This window comes from Heterocephalus glaber, unplaced genomic scaffold (assembly GCF_053883595.1).
Source record: "Heterocephalus glaber isolate CG9 unplaced genomic scaffold, H.glaber_assembly_v1.0 deba00001586, whole genome shotgun sequence".
Taxonomy (NCBI): Eukaryota; Metazoa; Chordata; class Mammalia; order Rodentia; family Bathyergidae; genus Heterocephalus; species Heterocephalus glaber.
In genome coordinates, this window is record NW_028258364.1 from 6,257,726 (window position 1) to 6,279,867 (window position 22,142).

The following is a 22,142-nucleotide window of genomic DNA, read 5'->3' on the forward strand; positions in this document are numbered from 1 at the left end:
TGAAATGAACAGACATTTCTCAGACAAAGCAGTAGAAATAGCAAATAAACATATGAAAAAATATTCAACATCACTTTTCATTCCAGAGATACAAATGAAAACAAAGCTGAGATTGCACCTCACTCCAGAAAGAATGACTGGTATCATGAAATCAACCAATAACAAATGCTGATGGGGCTGTGGGGAAAGAGGAACCCTGCTCCACTGCTGGTGGGAGTGTAGACTGGTCCAACCACTGCAGAAATCAGTACGGAGACACCTCAAAGAACTAGGACTGGAAATCTCATTTCACCCAGCTATTCTCTGCTGGGTATCTTCCCCAAAGAATTAAAAGAATCATACCACAGTGATATACGTGCACCCATGTTCATAGCAGCACAATTTGTAATAGCTAAAACTTGGAAGCAACCCAATTGTCCATCAATTAGAGACTGGATAAAGAACATGTGGTTTTTTATAAAATGGAGCACTACTCAGTCATAAAAAATGAGAAACTAGAGACATTTATAGCTAAATGGATGCACACTGAGGCGATACTCTTAAGTGAAATAAATAGGACACACATGTATAAATTCTGAATAGTTTCTCTAGTGTGAGAAACTGAAAGTGTAAATAATGACTAAAAGATATAATACCTTATGTGAAATAGGAAAAGCAGAGGCAAAGAGGAAGTGGGAGGGGTAGGGGAAAGGAAAGAAGGGAATGGAATTAATATGAGAAAATGAAAAAATGGAGACAAAGTCTTTGTAAATAGGGAGGGATGGAGAGGTTGAAGGGAGGACAGGGGGATGCAGAAAAAATAAGAACCATGAAAGATTATGTAAAGGTGCAAATTTCCAATGATGAATGTCATTATATTGTATACCTAAAATGTACCAATAAAATTAATTTTTAAAAAATGCTTTTTAATGACTTGTGAGATAACTGCTAACCCATTTTCATCCTTGCTACAAGGTAGATATATTGTACACACTATCTAATGTTTTCAACAACCTCATCGACTAGAGTATAATATATATCCATGAGTTCAGCATTCACACTGCAGATTCAACCATCTCTGATCAAAAGTACCACACACACACACACATAAAAACTGTACAGCTGTGTGGGGTGGCACACACCTGTAATCCTAGTACTTGGGAGGCTGAGGAAGGAAGATCATGAGTTGAGCTCACCCTGGGCTACACAGTGAGTTCTAGGTCAGCCTGAACTATACAGTGACCCCCCCCCCCCAAATCAGAAAAGTATTTTCTGTTGGTATTGAACACTGTAGATTATTTTTCTTTTCTTTTTTTTTTTTTTTGGTATTGGAGATCCAACTCGGGACCTTGAATTTGTGAGGCAAGCGGTGGCACTACTGAGCCAAATCTCTGGCCCCTATTTTTCTTATTTGTACTAGCTAAACAATATAATTTATTTATTTCTCTTTTGGGGGTACCGGGAATCGAACTCAGGACCTTGTGATTACCAGGCAGGTGCAGTGCCACTGAGCTAAATCTCTGGCCCTAATACAATTTATACATACTAGTTATTGTAAGGAATATAGATTATTTATAATATACAAGTAAATGCACATAGGTTTTATCCAAATACTATACCAATGCCCCATTTTATATAAGGGACTTGAGCATCCATGAATTTTTGTATTTAAAAAGGGCCCTGAAACCAATCCCGAAGGGTACTCAGGGATGAGCCTATGAAAAAACTGAGGTTGCAGAGCTGAGAAATGTCAATCACAGTGATAGTAAATGCAGAGCAAGGACTTTAATCTCCTTCACACTGACAGCAAAGTCTATAGGTATTTTCCATTATGCTACTGTACCAGGGATCAGCATATTTTTTCTGCAATGGTCATGATGCTAAGTCTTTTCAGCTTTGCAAGACATGAGTCTCTTGCAACTAAACTCAGCTGTACATGCGTCAGCAAAATTTTATTACCAAAACAAGACTGCGGTGTGGATTTGCTCCTTGGGCTGCAGTCTGTGGCCACATTCTTTATTATTTGTCACTGCCTTAAAAGGACTTGCATCAGCTCACCACGACAGATTTGCAATAACTCACAAGCTCTTTAGACACACAATTAATTCATATCCTCCTCCATGCAAGGCAGCTTTAATTCAGAGAGTCTTTCTCAGATAACTGGCTAGGGAAGATTTCCCTCTAGAAACCCTGATACCTTACTATGAAAATGCTAAATTAAAAATGGATCAAACGGCTGGGTATAGTGGTGCACACCTATAATCCCAGTATTCTGGAGGCCGAGCCAGGAGGATTAATGTGAGTTCAAGGATAGCCTGAGGTACATAGTGAGACCCTATCTCAAAAGCAAAAAAAGATAGGGCCCGGGATTTAGCTTAGTGGCACCGCGCCTGCCTGGAAAGCGCAAGGTCCTGCATTCTATCCCCGGTACCAAAAAAAAGAAAGAAAGAAAGAAAGAAAGAAAGAAAGAAAGAAAGAAAGAAAGAAAGAAAGAAAGAAAGAAAGAAAGAAAGAAAGAAAGAAAGAAAGAAAGAAAGAAAGAAAGAAAGAAAGAAAGAAAGAAAGAAAGAAAGAAAGAAAGAAAGAAAGAAAGAAAGAAAGAAAGAAAGAAAGAAAGAAAGAAAGAAAGAAAGAAAGAAAGAAAGAAAGAAAGAAAGAAAGAAAGAAAGAAAGAAAGAAAGAAAGAAAGAAAGAAAGAAAGAAAGAAAGAAAGAAAGAAAGAAAGAAAGAAAGAAAGAAAGAAAGAAAGGATCAAATAAGAAATCACTGGGCAATTTTCCTAGCTTAATTCCAAGGTGGCATTTAATGCTCAAGCAATATTCACCTTTTAGTAGGATAATTACAAACTACTATTAAAAAGAGGGGCTGGGCATGGTGATGCACCCCTGTAACCGCAGCACTTGGGAAGGCTGAAGCAAAAATTTCACCCCAGTCTAGGCAACTTAGTGACCTAGACTCTGTCTCAAGATAAAAATAAAAATGATGAAAAGGGCTGGGGATGCAGGTCAACATGAAAGTGCAGGTTCAATTCCAGATACTACAGAACAAAATTAAACTAAACACCTCTTCAAAAGAGGAACGACCAGTTACACTAGCAGCCAACACTAATGTATTCCCACGCTAATTATATAGTTACAGATTTACAGTACTGAAGTCAGGTGAGTAAATCAGAGAGTAATGTGAAACTTACAAATTCAAACTTCTTAAATGCTAAGGATCTAAATCTTTGCTAAACCTTTAACTTGTTTTAAAAAATATAAAAGTAAACAATATTTTTCTTCTGTTGCTTAGAGAAATTCACAAACATCCATTATCTACTGATTTTGTATAACATCTTCCCACAAGAAGCTCAATTAAAAAGCTCAGAAAGAATTGCATTACTAAATACCATAAGCATATAAAAATATCACAGCAAAAAATACTAAGAAATTGTTGAATATTATACCTGTGTCAGCTTCATGTTCTTTCTTCTCATCAGTAACGGGGTTGTCACAAAGCTTCAAACACACCTCGAGAGCAATTCTTGCTGCATTGAAGTAAAATGGATGCTGTTGAAGTACATCTTCTAGTTTTAATAAGTCCACTCATGATCTAAGGGTAATCTTCCTCATACATTATGTATGAAGGGCAAACTGGTCATTGATGATTTCTATAAAATGCTAACAAAACTATCTTTATTATCATATTGAAGTATAGCAATGTCTAAGAAAACTAAAAAACAAATCCTTGGAATTACTTGCTTCTTTGGTGCAAAAAATTGGTAAAACAAAAAATATTATAGTCATTCAGCATAAACACTTTGCATGTCTAATACAACTGGCCACCACCCAAAGGATATGACACAGTAGGTATCAAAACTCACTGAATGTCGGGCTGGAGATTTAGTTCAGTGGCATCGCGCCTGCCTCACAAGCTCAAGGTCCTGAGTTCGATCCCTGGTACCACAAAAAAAAAAAAACCTCACTGAATAAAAGGGAAGAACAAATGCCACACACACACTCCATCCTTAATCATATTTAAGTTAGGCCCTTCTGACAAATCAACTGTAAGTGATTAGTATACAAACTGGTGAAATACACCTGATTTACATTACACACTGAGTTTTTTATTCACAGCAATTTGCAGGTGATTATGATATACAGTATTTGGTTTCTTTTTTTTGGTTTTGGCTACACATCAGAACCATGTACAGTATCAGGCTGGTGTGTGGGAGAGAAATCAGGATCTTCCACATTTCAACCAAACATTGGTGTTCTATACTTGACAATATTGCAAATGTAAACTGAATTATATAAACTATGTTTATTTGTGAAAAACACACAAAAAAGGAAAGTCCATCACAAGTGATAAAAATGAATCTTAAGGAGAAATAAGAAAACAATGATTTTATCAGAAAGTGAAGAACTGCCATCTCTGAAAACAATGTGAGGGCCCAGCATTCAGCTCAGTATCATTGCACCTGCCCCACAAGCCCAAGGGCCTGAGTTCTATACTCAGTACTGCCAAAAAAAAAAAAAAAAATGTGAGAAGCTTCAAGGCTTGGATGTTATAAGAGTATATGGCATCACCGCTCAGCCTCAGACAGACAAGACTGTAGCATTAACAGGCATTTAGGTACTACTGTAGAGGCAGTAGCAATGCCCAAAAGTTTCCAAAGTCACTAAAAACATAGGAAACAAAATTTCCATAAAATTTTTGAAAAAAGTTGTTACAAGAATAAGTAAGTATTCTTACTTATTCTCCTTGCTGAAAATATAGTATATATTTCCATTTAAAACTGAAAAAAGTAAACACTGATTTTAAAAATGTGATTTATGAAGATGGAGGAAAAAAGTATAGGATTTGCCCAAAACTCTCAATGTCTAATAAAATATGAGAAATTCGTATGTATAAGGTACTTACTCTCTCAATTTCATGACATTTCTTAAGTGCTTCACCAAATTTATTCATTACTTTATATGCCTGGGCACATTCTGTCTGTAACCACATGCACTGCATTTCATTCAAATTCTCTACCACTGATGTTCCTTCCTACACAAACATCACAAACATTCAAGTCCACTTCTTAACAAATACACCATTCCACCACGAATTTAAGAAGGAGACAGTCAACTGATACAAATCCTTCTGAAATATTATTTTGGTGTTTAAATCATTTTTATAGTAAAAGGAAATAGTTAATAAGTGAAATAAATTGAAATTCTCTTTCAAAACACTAAAAATACTAAGGATTTTTCCAAATGATTATACAAAAGGTGTACATTAATTGGGTGGTAGGAATTAACATAAGAAAAAGAACACTAGTGGCCAGGAGTGTTGGTGCATGGCTGTAATCCCAGCACTAGGGAGGCGGAGGCAGGAAGATTGCCATGAATTTGAGGCCAGCCTGGAATATATACTGAGTTCAAGGTGAGCCTGGACTACATAGTGAGACTGTCTCAAAAAAGACAAAGAGAAAGAACATTAGCACCTAGCAGATATTCAATAAGTATCAATTCTCTTAACCTCTAAAAACTTGCCCCAAACAGACATCAAATTAAACCAGAATTTATAAATCTATCATAATAACTGTGCAGAAAATGATTTATACTAATGTTGACTGTAGTTTTGCCAATACAGTGATTTAATTAAATTCTGGGCTGGCTGGACATGGTGCCACAAACCTGTAATGGCAGCGCTCAGCAAGCTGAGGTAGGAGAGGAGGATTGCTACAAGTTCAAGGCCAGCCTGAACTACAGGGTGAGAACCTGTCTCAAAAAATCAAAATAAATAATTTTTAAAAATCTGAGTTATTCTAATACTAAAAATATTTAAAAAGAAATTTTGACAAAGATCAAGGTGTTCGGCTGGGGATTTAGCTCAGTGGTTCTGGCACCTGCCTCACATACTCTACATCCAGAGTTCGATCCCCCCGGTACCAAAAAAAAAAAAGATCAAGGTGTGGTGGATATGGTGGCACACACCTATAATCCTATCACTTGGAAATCTGAGGCAGGGGGACTGCCTGGAGTTTGAGGCCAGCCTGGGCTACGTAATGAATTCAAGGCCAGCCTGAACCACATAGTGGGCTCTGTTTCAAAAAAAAAGGAAAAGAAAAAGAAAAAGAACCAGGACCAAGGTACAAGTATGGCTATGTCCTGTTTATTCATAAGTAAGAACATTAGCTGTACAAACCCTTGTGAACTTTTAGCACATTCTTCAGCCTCTTTAATCAGACTGGCTTTTAGCATGTATTCTGCACACTTGGAGTTGATAAATCTATCTGCTGTGTCCATGGCCTGGGCTTCATCCATCCACCTTGCAGCTTCTTTAATATTCCCAGCATGCTTATAAAGCACAAAAGCAAAGCAACCAGTAAGTGTGCTAATTGTAGAAACATGCATTTAAGGCTTTATTTTTGCAATGCAGTTAGTAATGACAAAAATACTGGAAACAAAGTGAATGTCAGTTAATGGAATAGTGTCTGAAAAATTATGATTTAGCCAACTAAAAAAGGAAATGTTTGCCATAAACATGTAATGTGATTCCACTTATATGATTGTTATTGACTACACTTAATAAACAAAACTGTTTATGTCTACAAATTATACTAGACACTATATATATGTATATGTATGCATATATAATTCTAACAGCATTGTGAAATGAGTACTATGAATAACTTTTGTTTTACAATACAAACATTTTAATACTTTCTGATATGACAAAGACTAAGCTACTTTTTTCTTTAAAAAAATCACTACTTCATAACTACTTCAGAATCATATAAAAATGGCCTTTATTAATTCCAGTGTGGTTCCACAGTATAAAAGTGATTCTTGTGTACACTAAACTATAAAAAATATTGCATTTCTGGTTTTCTGCTCACAATGGGTAGTACACATTTTATATGTGTGTGTGTATTACAGTATAATGCATTCATCTATTTATAATGTATATAAAGAGAAAAATAACATTCTTCTACTTATGGCTTTTGTTCAGCCTTTCAGATACCTTGGTGAAGACCCATTGAATGGAGCAAAAGTCCATCTCTTTCACTGATCTCTGCAGTAGTATTTGTACAAAGTCCTTTATGTCTTGGTATTGCAAAGACTGCTGGTGAACTTTCAAAAATTAAATCTGTGAGTGTGACTTCTTAGCATATGCAAAACTTTCCAGGGGATTAAATACAAAAGATTATTACTAATTTGAGTTTGCATTAACTTTGTTTTTTTAACTTTTAGAATTTCTGATTGCATTTTATGAATTTTTTAGGGTTTAAGTAGTATGTCTTTTCATTGGATGTCTTATTTGCACATACTATTTGTTGTTTTCTAGTTTGCTTTAAATAACAATTTTAGAATAGCAAAGAATAATTTTTTTGTTTTAACATTTTTTAAGAAAGAGAAAGTTAATGATGCTGAAGGGTCTAATGACTGAAGGACCCTAGTTAGCAAGACAGGCTCCATATTGCTGCTTGACCCACCTGCCTGCCCTTTAGATGAACTCAGAAGCAGGAAGCTTAGAAACCTCCTCCGCTTAGAGACTCTCTTAGAAGTAACAATCAACTATTGTTTTACAAATGTTCTAACTACAGGGCTTTCTGCTTCTGTACCTTTCGCTTGCTTTACTAGTTCTATCCCATGGGGGGGCTAGGAACTGTTGGCCTCAAAGGTGTATAAAACATGTTTGTCAACCCCCAGTCGAGGCTCGAGTCCGATGCTCGGCTCGGGTCCCGGCCGGTAATAAACTCCTGTGTGGATTTAATATCGGTCTCTGGTTGGTTGTCTCTCACTGGGTGCAGCAATGACTACAAGGAATGACTTTCATTGGTTCTTTAGCTGCTTTTCTTAACATAATTATGTTCACTGACATGAAATGCATAACATCACTTGAAACAGTAAGGCTAAAAGTCAGTGTTTTAGTTCCTCATTCCTTAGAAAAATATTGCTGAGGGGCCGGGGATTTAGCTCAGTGCTGCCGCCTGCCTTGGTCCTGCAAGGTCCTGAGTTCTATCCCGGGTACCAAAAGAAAAGAAAAAAATATGTATTTTGCTGAAGCTGAAGTGGTGCATATGTTATGTTTTTTCTCTCTAAACTAGTATGGAGTAAGTTCATATGTTACTAAAATTAACTTATCCACATTAAATATTAATGTACTTAGAAGATAACTTTAAAGTAGCTGAAAGCTAAGCTTAGATTTTTGTTGAATATCAGTGTTCTATGGAATTGATTTTTAAAATTGATTTATGTTTTTCAATGCCAGGTAAACATAGATATTTGTCATGTAAATATGATATTTTGAAATATGTATACATTGAATAGATAAAGCTAATTAGTAAAAGTGATTTCCCATAGTTATCATGTTTTTGTACTGAGAACACTTAAAGCAACTTGTTTTAGTAATTTTGAAGGATAAAATAGATTATTTTTACCTAGAGTCACCATGTGGTATAATAGATCTCTTGAATTTATTCCTCTTATGTGACTGATATTTTGTATATCTAACATTTCCGACATCCCCTCTAATCCCTAATAACCACCATGCCTATGAGTTCACCAATTTCACTTTCCATATATAAATGAGATCTTCTTCTATGTGTCTTTCATTTAGACACTGTTACAAATGATAAGGTTTCTTTTTTTTAAAGAATGAGATGTGTCACACTGCATTTTCATACACATTATGTTTATTTGATGGAAACATCTTGCTTGATTTCATATCATAGATATTATGTGCAGTTCTGCTATGAACACGAGTATGTAGATTTCTCCTTGGACATACTGATATCTGTGGTAATTTTGTTTCTATTTTTCTGAACAACATTCATAAATTATTCCATGATGGCTGGGCTCATGGACATTCTCAAGAAATGTGTACAATGCTCTCTGTTTTACAGCATTTCTAATACTTTTGTTAATTGCCTCTTAAGTAGTTTGCTTTTGTTATTCTAAATGTGTTTTTTTTTTCTTTGAACTGTTAACTGAACTATTACTGATATCTAAATTTCTGATTCTCTTGAAAATCAGAATATCTTCAAACACTGGGTGATCATTCTAACATGCCTCAGCCGCAGTGAGCTCTCACTGAGTGGCTGAGGACATAAAGTTGCCACTTTAGCACATTCACTCCAGACTTCCATGCATTTACAATACCTACATTGTCACTCCAGGCAAATGCATTTATTGGGTGTTGAGTGGGTCAGAGATACAGACGTTGTCTTACCCTAAGTTACTATATGACAGTATCACCTGGTGGTGCTGCTATTGACTTTTTCACTTCTCCAGCTTGGTTCATAAATGGGAACTTTCCTGCCTGGCCAGGGGGGTTTCTAGATCTTTGTAGCTCTACATGGTCTTCTGCAACTACCCTTGGTCTCTCAGACTGGAAGCAAGTGCCTTATCCTCCTGCTATCCACATGCTTCACAGACTTGTCTCTTGTTGAGAGGGCCCTAGTGTCCCCTGACAGATAGGCAGACCTAAATAGCCTGTACATATCCTTGACATCTGCAACCCTTTTTTCACTTATGCTCTTATTTTCTCTCAAGGTTTCTCAGTTAAGAATAAAAGTTATAAAGCCAAAAAGAAAACATTTGTATATATTTGAACTTAAAATTTCTTGCTTCCTCTTCATTGTGAGAGTTTACGCTGAATTTCTGCTGCATCATTTATCATGAGGCCACATAGATGGGAAGGAAAAGGGAATCTCTCACCTACTACCATAATTTGACTTATTGTGATCACAGTGGAAGATAAAGGCTTCATGCAAAGATGTCTAATGAGAAATTATATAATTAAAAACCTTTATTATATATATTTTGGAGACTTACAATAATTACACAGGTAGAGTATGTTTGCATTACAGATGTAGGGAAGCTTGCTAATTTGCCTGTTTTAAGCATATTTCCTTAAAATTCTTCCAGGCATGCTTTCACAAAAGTACATTTGCATTTCTTTCTTTAATAAATTTTTTATATTGGGATAATTTAGGATTTGCAAATAAGTTGCAAAAACAATGAAGATTTTTAATTTATTGCTTCACCATTTTTCAACTTTTTCTGATTTCATCACCTTACATCACCATGGCACATTTTCAAAATTTAAAAACTTATATTACTGTGTCTCTTCCCCCTCAAAAATGGCATGTTTAAGACCTATCCTCTGGTGCCTGTTACTGTGACCTCATTTGGAAACAGAATTTTTGCAGATGTAATCAAGTTACAAAAAATTTTGATGGGATTAAGGTGATTTTTCCTTGTGAGAAGAAAATATGAGTACAAAGGCACAGGGAGGAATGCCGGGGGAGATGGAAGCCTAGGATGGGATGAAGAGGCCCAGGGTGCCTGGCACAGTCAGCAACCAGCAGAAAGAGAGAACGGAGCCACTGAGACACTGCCTCACATTTCTATCATCCTGAACTATAACATAAATATGTTTCTCTTCTTTTAAGATACTTAGTACATGAGCAAAGTGCTGAAAAAAATCAGATTTCTATGGAGGTGTCTGCCTGGGTTGTAGACAACTGCTTTCTCTGTCTTCTCATGTCACCTTTCCTCTGAGCACATGTGGAGAGAGATCCCTAGCATATCTTCTTATAAAAGCACCAATGCATGTGTTAAGGTCTGGTTCTCATAACTTCATTTAACTCTAATCCCCTCTGTGAAGAACATATCTCCAAATACAGCTACATGATGGGTGATGGCTTCAGCTTATAAATTGGGAAGGGACACAGTTCGACCTGTACCATTACTGCATCTAGCTTCCCAAGACTCCTGTTCTTCTCTCATGTAAAATTCCTTCACCCCATGACAATGACCCTAAAAAGTCTCATCCCAGCACCAGTTTTAAAGTCCAGAGTCTCACCTTATGTAGAGGTGAGTCAAGGCACAATTCATCCTGAGCAAAAATAATTCTCCAGATGTGAACCTGTGAAAGCAGACAAGTTTTATGCTTCTGTAATACAAGGATAGGACAGGCATAGAATATACATCACTATTCCCAAAGGAAGAAATAAGAAAGAAGGAAAGAGTGATGGGTCCCAACCAAGTTCCAAACCTTGCAAGGCACATTCCACCAGGTCTTAAGCCTTGATGATAAGCTTCCTTGTGTAGTCACTGGGATGGCAACTTTGCTCTCAGAGCCCTAGGTAGTAGCTTCATCCCTTTAGCTTTCCCTGGTCTCCCTGCCCCACAGGTGCCTGGGGTGGAGAAGTCTGGAACATTGAAGCAGTGAAACTGCTCCCATCCCCTGAAACTAAGTGAAACATCTTTCTGTTAGACCGTCATGAACTCTGAATCATTTTGGGGTCAGCCTTATCTTTTCTTGAAGAATAAGGCATGTTCATAGTCAAATATCTTTATTTTTACGATATAAAAACCAAAAAGTCAAATAATCTTTTTTAAAAATGTTGTCCCATCCCTTTTCCCTTTGGTCCAAGATGATAGGGCCTCTGCTGGTGAAATTCAGTCTCTTGTACTGGCTTTTGCAGAGGTGACCATTTAAAGTCATGGATAGACTCTCCATGAAGGGTCTTTCTCCCATACTCTTGATATTCTCAATATAATAGTCTTTCTGAGTTTTTTGAGTTTTGCATAGGCTGAGACTTTTCCAAATCTTCATGGCCTTCTTTCTTTTTACTTAATGATTTCTTTAATTTCTCCTCCTCCTATCACATTCCACCAGAACCAATAGGAGGAAGCCAGGTGGTTCTTTTGCTTACAATTTCATCTAAATGCCCAAGGCTATTGTTCAAAAGCTCCACCTTCCCCAAAACAAGAGGACGCAATTGTGCCAAGTGTTTTCATTTTTAATGAATTTTTAAAGTAACATCTCTCTAATAATATGTTCCCTGTTTCCATCTGAGATTTCACCAGAGTTGCCTTTAGCATCCTCTTTCTCTGCCCATAGCCTCTTTAAGGCAATCCCCTTTTTTATAGTATATATCTCAAAACTGTTCTAGCTTCTACTCATTACTTTCATAGGCCATTTCCAAATTTTTAAGCTTTGATTAAACAGCACCCCACTTCTCAGTATTAAAATCTATATTAATCTCCTTGAATTGGCAACAAAATGCCATAGAATGGATGACTTAAATGACAGAAGTTTGCTTTCTGGATCTAGAATTTCTATGACTGTGTTGCTAGTAAATTTGGTTTCTAGTTAGGGGTCTTTCTGATCTCTCACAGTGGCTTCCTGGGGGTTTTGGAACTTGCTCACAAAGATGCTGTTGCTGTATTAATTTTCTGTAGTAAACCACTTCCTGCTGTAAACACCTAAAGAGCAGTTAGTCTGATGTCTGATCTTAAAGCCTCTGGTATCCTTGAATTCAGGAGAATTACATTACTCTAGAAAGAATTACATTTTGGGGAGTGGGGAAAAAGTGCCTTAGACTTTCATTTTCTCCTTTTAAAGTGGAGAAATAACAAATGCTGGTGGGGCTGTGGGGAAAGAGGAACACTGCTCCACTGATGGTGAGAGTGTAGACTGGTGCAACCACTGTGGAAATCAGTATGGAGATACCTCAAAGAACTAGGACTGGAAGGCCCATTTGACCCCACTATTCCTCTGCTGAGGATCTTCCCCAAAGAATTAAAAGAATCATACCACAGTGATATATGTGTGCCCATGTTCATAGCAGCACAGTTTGTAACAGCTAAAACTTGGAAACAGCCCAAATGCCCATCAACTGGAGACTGGATAAAGAAAATGTGGTTTTTTAATAAAATGGAGTACTAGTCAGCCATAAAAAATGAGAAATTAGAGACATTTATAGCTAAGTGGATGCACATTGAAGTGATACTCTTAAGTGAAATAAATAGGACACATATGTATAAATACCGAATAGTTTCTCTGGTGTGAGAAACTGAAAGTGTAAATAAGGACTAAAATGTATAATAGGTAATGTGAGATAGGAAGAAAAGGGGAAAAGGGGAAAGAAGTGGGAAGGGTAGGGGAAAGGATAGAAGGGTATGGAATTAATATGAGAAAATGGAAAAATAGGAACAAAATCTTTGTAAATAGGGAGGAATGGAGGGTTTGAAGGGAGGGCTGGGCAAGGGTCAAAAATAAGATCTAAGAGAGATTATGTAAAAGTGCAAATTTCCAATGATGAATGTCATTATATTGTATATAGGAAGCAAATGTCCAAAGGGGTAGGGGTAGTGGGAGGGGCAGAGGAAAGTAAAGAAGGGAAAGGAAAAATGCTGAGAAATGGAAAAAATGGAAATAAAGTCTTTGTAAATAGGGAAGGGTGGAGGGGATCAAGGGAGGGCTAGGAATGGGGAAAAAATAAGAACCAAGATGCATTATGTAAAGGTACAATTCCCAATGAGAGATGTAATTGTGTTGTATACCTAAAATGTACCAATAAAAGAATTAAAAAAAAAAAGAACTACCTAGGATACAAAAAACATGATGTATAAAAGAAAAAAAAATAAAGTGAAGAAATACAAAGAATGAAAAATATTGTAAGAAATTTGTTGATCATATACCAAAGAGTATAAAAGAAATTACTCAATAAGAATTATCCCTAGGAGACCAAGTAATAGAAAGACAAACATAAGTCTCCAAATAAAGAGAATAGGAAAAATTATTTAAAATTTTTCAAAACAAATCAATAACAATTAATTTAAAATATGGAAATGGAAGGCAATGTAAAATAAAATGTAAGGTGAAAAAGAAGAAATGCCTCCAGAAAACTCAGGCACATGAAGAGAAAAATAACATAGGAATGGAGAAAATGGCACACACCCCAAACAAACAGATGTAGACACAAGAGACTAATAGCCCACGCCCACTTTACATATTTTAGAGTGAATTTGGATTTTGTGGTTCCTTATCACAAACTGTTATTATTATCAGCAATGAAGAGACTTTTCCAAACTATTTTAACCTCCTATTTTATGTAGAAACCTCTTTTAGAACTTTTCTGAGAGGACCAGAAGTTTTATATTTCTACTACAAAAAGTTCCTTTCACCTCACAAAACTACTCTGTGGGATCTCTCTCTTGTCTGTCTCACTTTCTGTTTGTCTCTCTGTCTCTGTCTGTCTGTCTGTCTGTTGGTCTCGTTCTCCTTTCCCTTGGTCCCTCCTCCAGTCCCTATTATACCTCTAATACATCTGCTAGAGATTTCCACTTGGATGACCTAATAATCTATGATAACACAGTTATTGCATATAGTTAAAAGAATGAAAAGAGAGGACAAGCAGAGGCAGATGTATATATGATATGTAAACATGACAATGAATTATATGAGAACACCTATGGGGAGAGGAGAGATAAAACTTCGTTTCACTGGATAGTCAAGAAATAAGATTTTGCAGGGTGATATGGTTTGTATATGTATGCCCCAGGGGCTTGGTCCCCAGCTTGGCACTATTGGGAAGTAGTAGAAACTTTAAGAGGTGGGACCTAGTGAGGGGTTTTCAAATAATTGGGGTCTTGCCCTTGAAGGGCATCCATTCCCTCCTTCTTTCTTTTACTCCTTGGCTATGAGGTAAATGTTCCTGCTCTGCCATGCAATTGTGCCATGGTGTGCAGGCTTGTCATAGGGTAAAAGCAACAGGGCCAATTAGGCATGCACTGGTCCAAAACTGGGAACTAAAATAATCCTTTTCTAAGTGTGATGTATTTGATACAGTGATGGGAAGCTGAGTAACATAGAAGCCATCACAATTTGATGAGGAAAAGAAAATCTATACCAATTCCTCCCCCATCCATCCCCATGGCACCGTATTCTACTGTAAGAATTTTAGCAGTCATATAAGAAAACAATATAACCTAGACAGAATATTTTAAATGTTTAAGTGATGGTGCTATGGGGCCATCCTGAACAGAGAGAAGAAAGCTGCAGTTTTGGATTCAGACGATGCTTAGCTGTAGAGTGATCATGATCTTTTCTTTACCTGTAGGAATGACTCTTCAAGTTGCTTTAGCATCAGAAGACACTCACCTGCAGTTTCAGCTGGATTGAGATTTGGATTGAATAAAACAGTGGAAGAAGCCAGAAATTTTACAAAAATTTCCTTTTAAAATAGAACTTTTTTGAGAGTTTCAAAATATTTATTACATTCTTTTTCCCCAGTAAGCATAGATAATGGGAGGTCTCAAAATCTCACTCCTGACTGTGACCCACTGCCGCAGGTTACTCATTACAGGAACAGTTATTCTCAAACTGATGGCCCAGGAGCACAGCAGATTTTAGCCTTGCAATCCCGGAACACTCTTGTTATTCTCATGAGTAATCGAGGGTTCTTTTCCGGTCTCATCTTCCTTTCCACTCAGATCTTCTGTCCTTAATGACTTCATAGGAGGCATTGAAACAAGAAGAAATTCTCTTGGTTACACATATGAGCCAGAAGAAGGAAGATGCTGATCTTAGGGAGTAGAAATGTGCAAAACAATCAACATGTCTTTGTACCTTCAGACACTTAGAGAACTCCTCTTAGCATAGGACAAAACAACCTTTGATCGATAGTCTGCCAAACACTTGTCCCAGAAAATTATTATTTTATAAGATGAATACAGAACAAATGGAAGGAAAGAAAACAGTTCCAGGTTATCTATCCCCCAATAAAAGACCAAATCCTTCTTTGTGATTTTGCTCTGATTCTCCAAATTTCTCTGCAGACAATGCCAATGTTTATAAATTGTCCCTAAGTAGTTGCTGTTCCATAAAATCTCGAAGTCAATAGACATCAAAGAGTTTACAACTTTCATCTTACTTCCACAGCAAAGAGAAAATAATGTTTTTGCATTAGCTAATTAAAAGTATTATAGCTAATGTTGTCTATATAAGCACCAGTGCTTTTAGCTCTGTTAGTTAAGAAAATATGTAATTATGCTCTCCCTCTCTAGCCCAAGGTGCTATTTAATCTATAAGAAAAATTAATCTATTGTATTAGAGGTAATGGTGAGCTTAACAGGAAAATCTCACCAGAATGTCCATATTTTAGTAGCTCACCCAACTCCCTATATTTTGGTTCACATAATTAGTACAAAAACCAGTCGATAGTTGAGAGAACTAACACTCAAATTTGGGGAATGTGCTCTTCGTAGCACAAGCTGTGTGCAGCATCAGCACTGAGAATAGTGTAGGAGGGGAAGTAACATCCAGTGCCCCAGGATTTCCCAGCATCTATGAGGACACAGAGAATCCGGAGAAATGCCTTGCAAAGGGAAAACTGCATCAAATAGGTAAGAGCCCCATCATGTTCCAAACTCCTAGAAAGGACAGCTGTATTCATCTTTCCATTCCTTGCTCAGGTACAAGAAGCCCTAGGTCATAAATTGACGTCTCCTTGGGGTCAGGGATTTAGCTCAGTGTTTCCACTGCCTGCCTCACAAGCACAAGGACCCGGGGTCAATCCCTGGTACAATAATAATAATAATAATAATAATAATAATAAATTGATGTCTCCTTACCTTTCCATGGGTTAAATGCCCATTCAGAAATTGTTGGAATAGGAAGTTTCAGATAAAATCCCACCTCTTTTTAACCATTAATTTTCTAGGTTTGGTATCTAAGGGCAAAGATGAGTCTCAAGAACATTATCAGAGGGTGGAATTCAATTATGGATTACATAGTAGAGGCATTTGTACAAATATCTGAGAATTACAGTGAACTCATGTAAGTTTTGAGGCAATTTACTTAAATTAGCCAACTGCATTAAATTATGTGTTCTCATAATATATGCAACATGATCAAAATATATGGTAAATGTTTAAACAAATATTACAGAAAAGACTCACTGCCATTAAACTTCCTCAAAATGCCTTCCCTTTTTTCCAACATGCCTATTAACTCATTGTTGCCAATTTTGGAAGCAGCTTTAAAAATTTTTTGTGTCTTATTGAGGTGTGATCAAAAATACATGAATGCGGGCTTCGTTGTGGAGCGGCTCATAATCCATCATGGCGGCCGCGGGGGTCGGTGTCTGTCCCTGAGTGGTGCGGGAGCTGGAGCCGGAGCCGGGTCCCAGTCCTGAGGCGGACGAGCCCCTCGGTGGTCCACGGCCCCTGCCGGCAGGTCCCGGCTGGGTGCCTCGGCGGAGCTCTGGGGATGTAACTGCTCGGCGGTGCGGTGGCGGTGGCGTCCGGAGCCGGAGGAGGGGGTGTCTCGGACCGAGACCCTGGGGCTGAGGGGAGCGGAGGCAACAGGGCCTCCTCCCCCCTGTGACGGCCTCCTGACTTCGCGGCCCTGAGAGACCTTCATCCCTTACACCCCTGTCCCGGATCGGGGACACCGAGGGTGGTCTCAGTTTCCCCTGACCTGGGACACCCTGTTTCCTGAGGCTGGAGGGTGGACCCCAGAGTAAGCCCCCCATGCCCCATCCCGGCAGCCTCCTCCCCCCCCCCCACCGCCGCCTTTTGCTCCGGATCCCGGCCCCAACGGAACCCCCCATTCAAATCCCTTCCTGATGTCAAGTGGCGCCCCCGTCCCCCAGATTATTCCCACGAGCCTGTAATGCCCTGACTTCTTCCAATGTCACCTACAGCCCCCCTGGACTCAGCGAAGCCACAAACTTTAATGGACAGGAAAAGTCTGGATTGGTTTCACAGGCCTTTTAAAAAGCAGACTTAAAAGTTGCTGGCAACGCATTCCTGCCCAGTCTGACTGGACAGCAAGCTTTCTGTGAAATCTGAGTGACCTGTGTGTCTTCCGGAGAGCAGCTAGGGTGGAGAAACCAAGATAGGGGAATGGTGACTTCCACAGGAAAAGTTTTGGAGAAGCATCTGAAGATGGTCAACGTTTCCTTTATGCTTGGGAATAGAAATGAATTTAGTGTCGTTGGTACTTTTCAGCAACTCCTGTGAATATTTCAGTTTTAAGTTTTTCTTCTCGAGAAAGAAACTCAGTACGTATAGTATACTTAAAATCAAGAAACCTTTGGGTTGCAGCGTAATTAAAATTGATACACTGTGGAAATCATTGGAACTCTTGTTTACATGTGTCAATCTGAACTCTGCTCCCTTTTTTTGTGGAAGACATTTTTCTGAGATTGGCCTCAGTTGCTGTCTTGGGGAGCTGCAGTGAATGTGAAAGCCCACTGACTGTTCTGGAAGATCTTGAACCCTCTTCTGGCAAGGGGTACCTATCATTGCTTTATGGGGCAGCAGCCTGGAAAACTTCTTGGGGACCAAAGAAGGCCGAGTTTGCCTGCCCTGCATTTTATCAAAGGAGCAGGGAAAAAGGAATCATCAAGGCATGGGGGTCCACACTGCAATGTTTTTGTGGAACATGAAGCCCTGCAGAGGCCAGTAGCATCTGACTTCGAGCCCCAAGGTCTGAGAGAAGCTGCTCGCTGGAACTCCAAGGAAAACCTCGCCGGGCCCAGTGAAAATGACCCCAACCTTTTTGTTGTACTGTATGACTTCATGGTCAGTGGCGACAACACTCTAAGCATCACCAAAGGTGAAAAGCTCCGGGTCTTGGGCTACAATCACAATGGGGAGTGGTGTGAAGCCCAAACCAAGAATGGCCAAGGATGGGTCCGGAGCAACTACATCATGCCTGTCAACAGCCTGGAGAAGCATTCCTGGTACCATAGGCCTGTGTCCCGCAATGCCGCCTAGTACCTGCTGAGCAGCGGGATCAAAGGCAGCTTCCTGGTGCGGGAGAGCGAGAGCAGCCCTGGCCAGCACTCTGTTCCATCTCGCTGCACTACGAGGGCCGGGTGTACCACTACAGGATCAACATCGCCTCCAATGGCAAGGTCCATCCATAGGCTGTTGCAGCAAAGCTCCTCCAGGGGTTTCATAATCAGTGAGGGGACTACAGGAGTCAGTTCATTAGCCTTACAAAGAAAGACCCTTTGGTGAGAACCCCTACTCGACCTTACAAGCGTCTGGGCCTCACGTGGTTCTCTGATGTTCCTGTTGGAGTCGGCAGTGTCTTAACACACCAGGCCTGGCTGTCAGAGTTCAACTACTTCTTACATTAAGACTTCCCTTTTTTTTGACTCCTCCTTTTTGAAACTTCCCTTGTAATGATGGTACTTCATCCTCAATGAGAAAAATTAAGGCAGATGAACACGTTAGCACCTCCTACATAAGTCCAGCCTGTGGCCTTCTTCCTATGGATAAAATCATACTTTTATGGTGTGTGTGTGTGCACGTGTATGCATTTGTAAGCATGCACAGTTATTAAACAAAAGAGGGATCACTTTAACCCTGATATTTCCAAACCCAAATAGTTGTCAAGGAGTCAGCACAGAGGATTTTGTCTTTGTGTAGACAGGCTTAAAAGTCCAAGAAAGAAAGGGAGGAACTGATGTTTACCAAGTTCATGTCACATACAGGTACACTCAGCAGTCCATCTTTAGACCCCACTCCATCCTCTGGACAGGTATTGGTAGAATCTGCAATTTTGCATTTAAAAAAGGGAGGCTTGGAGAGATGAAGCATCCTGCCCAAGATCACAGAGGGAGAAATGGTGGGGACCAGGCTGAGACCCCACTGTCCACTCTACTGAGGGGCAGTGTAGACAGGTATATCTTGGTAGTCCGGATGGCACATGGATCTTTACATACTGTATCATGTGTACCTGGGGCCTTAAAAACCAACAGGTCAAGATGAATCACAGTGAAAAATGGTTCTGCTTCTAACTCAGTTCTCTTGCCCAGTGGCAAACACTGTCACCAGTTTCCTCCTGGTGCATTTCCTGGTAAATGTGACCTGGAATGTATCTGTTTCTCCTTGAAAAGACTCATACCCGATGTGTGCTCCACACTGCCCTGCATCCGGCTGGCTGCATGCAATCCACTGCGTTCATTTCCTGGACTCACAGGTGGCTCCTGCCCTGCAGTTTGGAAACCCCCTGCTCTGTTTCTTTGTGTACAGTCTAAGCACATGCAAGATAAGTTGCTAGTGCTGATTGTATGCTATTCACGGTTGTGTAAACATTGCCAAGTCTCCTCATCAGAGACCACATCTGATGTCTCACAGACAACATAGGCAGTGCCTGATTCCCCACCCTCAGCAGGAGTGTCAATGGACTTGCCAGGGCATCTTTGTCACTCACTGGTGAAGAAGGCTATCTCATCCTATCTAATACAGCATCCCTATGACATTTATTCAGTTTGTCTTTGTCCTGTATATAGAAACACCACATTTCACAGCTCTACGTCTCCTCCGAGAGCTGCTTCAACACTTTGGCCGAGCTGGTTCACCACCATTCCATGGTGGCTGACGGGCTCATCACCACCCTCCACTACCCCACACCCAAGCACAACAAGCCCACGGTCTACAGCATGTCCCCCAACTACGACAAGTGGGAGATGGAGCGCACGGACATCACCATGAAGCACAAGCTGGCCGGCGGCCAGTATGGAGAGGTGTACAAGGGCATGTGGAAGAAGTACAGCCTCACTGTGGCCATGAAGACACTGAAGGAGGACACCATGGAGGTGGAAGAGTTCTTGAAAGAGGCTGCAGTGATGAAGGAGATCAAGCACCCCAATCTGGTGCAGTTGCTCGGGGTCTGCACTCAGGAGCCCCTGTTCTACATCATCACCGAGTTCAAGACCTATGGGAACCTGTTGGACTACCTGCGGGAGTGCAACCGGCAGGAGGTGACCGCCATGATGCTGCTCTACATGGCCACACAGATCTCCTCAGCCATGGAGTACCTGGAGAAGAACTTCTTCATCCACAGGGATCTGGCTGCCCGAAACTGCCTGGTAGGGGAAAACCACTTGGTGAAGGTGGCAGACGTTGGCCTGAGCAGGATGATGACAGGGGACACCTACACAGCCCATGCCAGAGACAACTTCCCCATCAAGTGCACTGCGCCTGAGGGCCTGGCCTACAACAAGTTCTCCATCAAGTCCAACATCTGGGACTGTCTTGGTGCTGGCCAGTGGGAACTTAGCTCCTAGTCCTGTTGACACTGCCTTCACAGTCCCTGCCATAGCTGTTCAGTGACCAGCGTTCGGAGTACTGCTTTGGGAAATTGCTACCTATGGCATGTCACCGTACCCCAGAATTGACCTGTCCCAGGTGTATGAGCTGCTGGAGAAAGACTACCGCATGGAGCGCCCGGAAGGCTGCCCAGAGAAGGTCTACGAACTCATGCGAGCATGTTGGCAGTGGAATCCCTCCGAGCCGCCGTCCTTTGCTGAAATCCACCAGGCCTTTGAAACCATGTTCCAGGAGTCCAGCATCTCGGATGAAGTGGAAAAGGAGCTGGGAAAGCAAGGTGTGCGAGGGGCTGCGAGCACCTTGCTGCAGGCCTCTGAGCTGCCCACCAAGACGAGGACCTGCAGGAGAGCAGCCGAGCACAGAGAGGCCCCCGATATGTCTGAGACGCCCCACGCCAAGGCCCAGGGAGAGAGTGAGCCCCTGGACCACGAGCCTGCCGTGTCTCTGCTGCTCCCCCAGAAAGAGCGAGCTGCCCCAGACGGAGGCCAGAATGAGGACGAGCGCCTCCTTTCTAAAGACAAAAGACCAACCTGTTCAGCGCCCTGATCAAGAAGAAGAAAATGGCCCCAAGCCCTCCCAAGCGCAGCAGCTCCTTCCGGGAGATGGACGGCCAGCCCGAGCCCGGGGGCCAGCCGAGGAGGACGGCCAGGAAGTCAGCAATGGGGCGCCGGCCCTCCCCACCTGCGACGCTGCTGAGCCTGCCAAGTCGCCCAAGCCCAGCAACGCAGCTGGCGTCCCCAACGGAGCCTTCCGGGAGTCGGGGGGCTCGAGCTTCCGTTTTCCCCACCTGTGGAAAATGTCCAGCACGCTGACCAGCAGCCGCTTAGCAGCTGGTGAAGAGGAGGGCGGTGGCAGCGCCAGCAAGCGCTTCCTGCGGTCCTGCTCCGCCTCCTGCGTGCCACACGGGGCCAAGGACACCGAGTGGCGGTCCGTCACGCTGCCTCCGGACCTGCAGTCCACCGGGAGACAGTTCGACTCGTCCACCTTCGGAGGGCACAAGAGCGAGAAGCCGGCTCTGCCTCGGAAGTGCGCGAGTGAGAACAGACCGGATCAGGCCGCCAGAGGCAGGGATGGGCAACCTTAATCCTAGCATCACACTATAAATCAATCCCAGCATTACATCCTTGATCCCAGAAGCACTCACCCTAGATCCAGCCACCTGAAAAGCCCCACTTATGACTGCATGAGGCTTTGGGGGGACATCTAGATACAAAAGCCATAACAGTATCTACAGTAGTAATTCTACCTCAAAGCTCCAAGGCC

General features: G+C 40.9%; 1 protein-coding gene and 1 pseudogene across 6 annotated transcripts in view; one reads left to right on the forward strand and one right to left on the reverse strand.

Moving 5' to 3' along the window:
• The window catches only part of LOC106010261 (N-alpha-acetyltransferase 15, NatA auxiliary subunit-like), a 141,165-nt gene that overhangs the window by 114,571 nt on the left and 4,452 nt on the right, over positions 1 to 22,142 (reverse strand). For 4 of the 6 annotated variants that reach the window (XM_087193268.1, XM_087193267.1, XM_087193266.1 and 1 more), the window contains exons 2-5: positions 10,822 to 10,884; positions 6,154 to 6,305; positions 3,842 to 3,914; positions 3,425 to 3,505 (exon numbers count right to left, since the gene is read on the reverse strand). In XM_087193268.1, the coding sequence (XP_087049394.1) occupies positions 3,866 to 3,914; positions 6,154 to 6,305; positions 10,822 to 10,884 (264 nt within the window). In that variant the 3' untranslated portion in view covers positions 3,425 to 3,505; positions 3,842 to 3,865. The remainder of the gene's footprint in view (positions 1 to 3,424; positions 3,506 to 3,841; positions 3,915 to 6,153; positions 6,306 to 10,821; positions 10,885 to 22,142) is intronic. The other 2 variants (XR_015443902.1, XR_015443901.1) reach the window with 2 other exon arrangements.
• On the forward strand, positions 17,852 to 22,013 carry LOC101696295 (tyrosine-protein kinase ABL1-like; annotated as a pseudogene).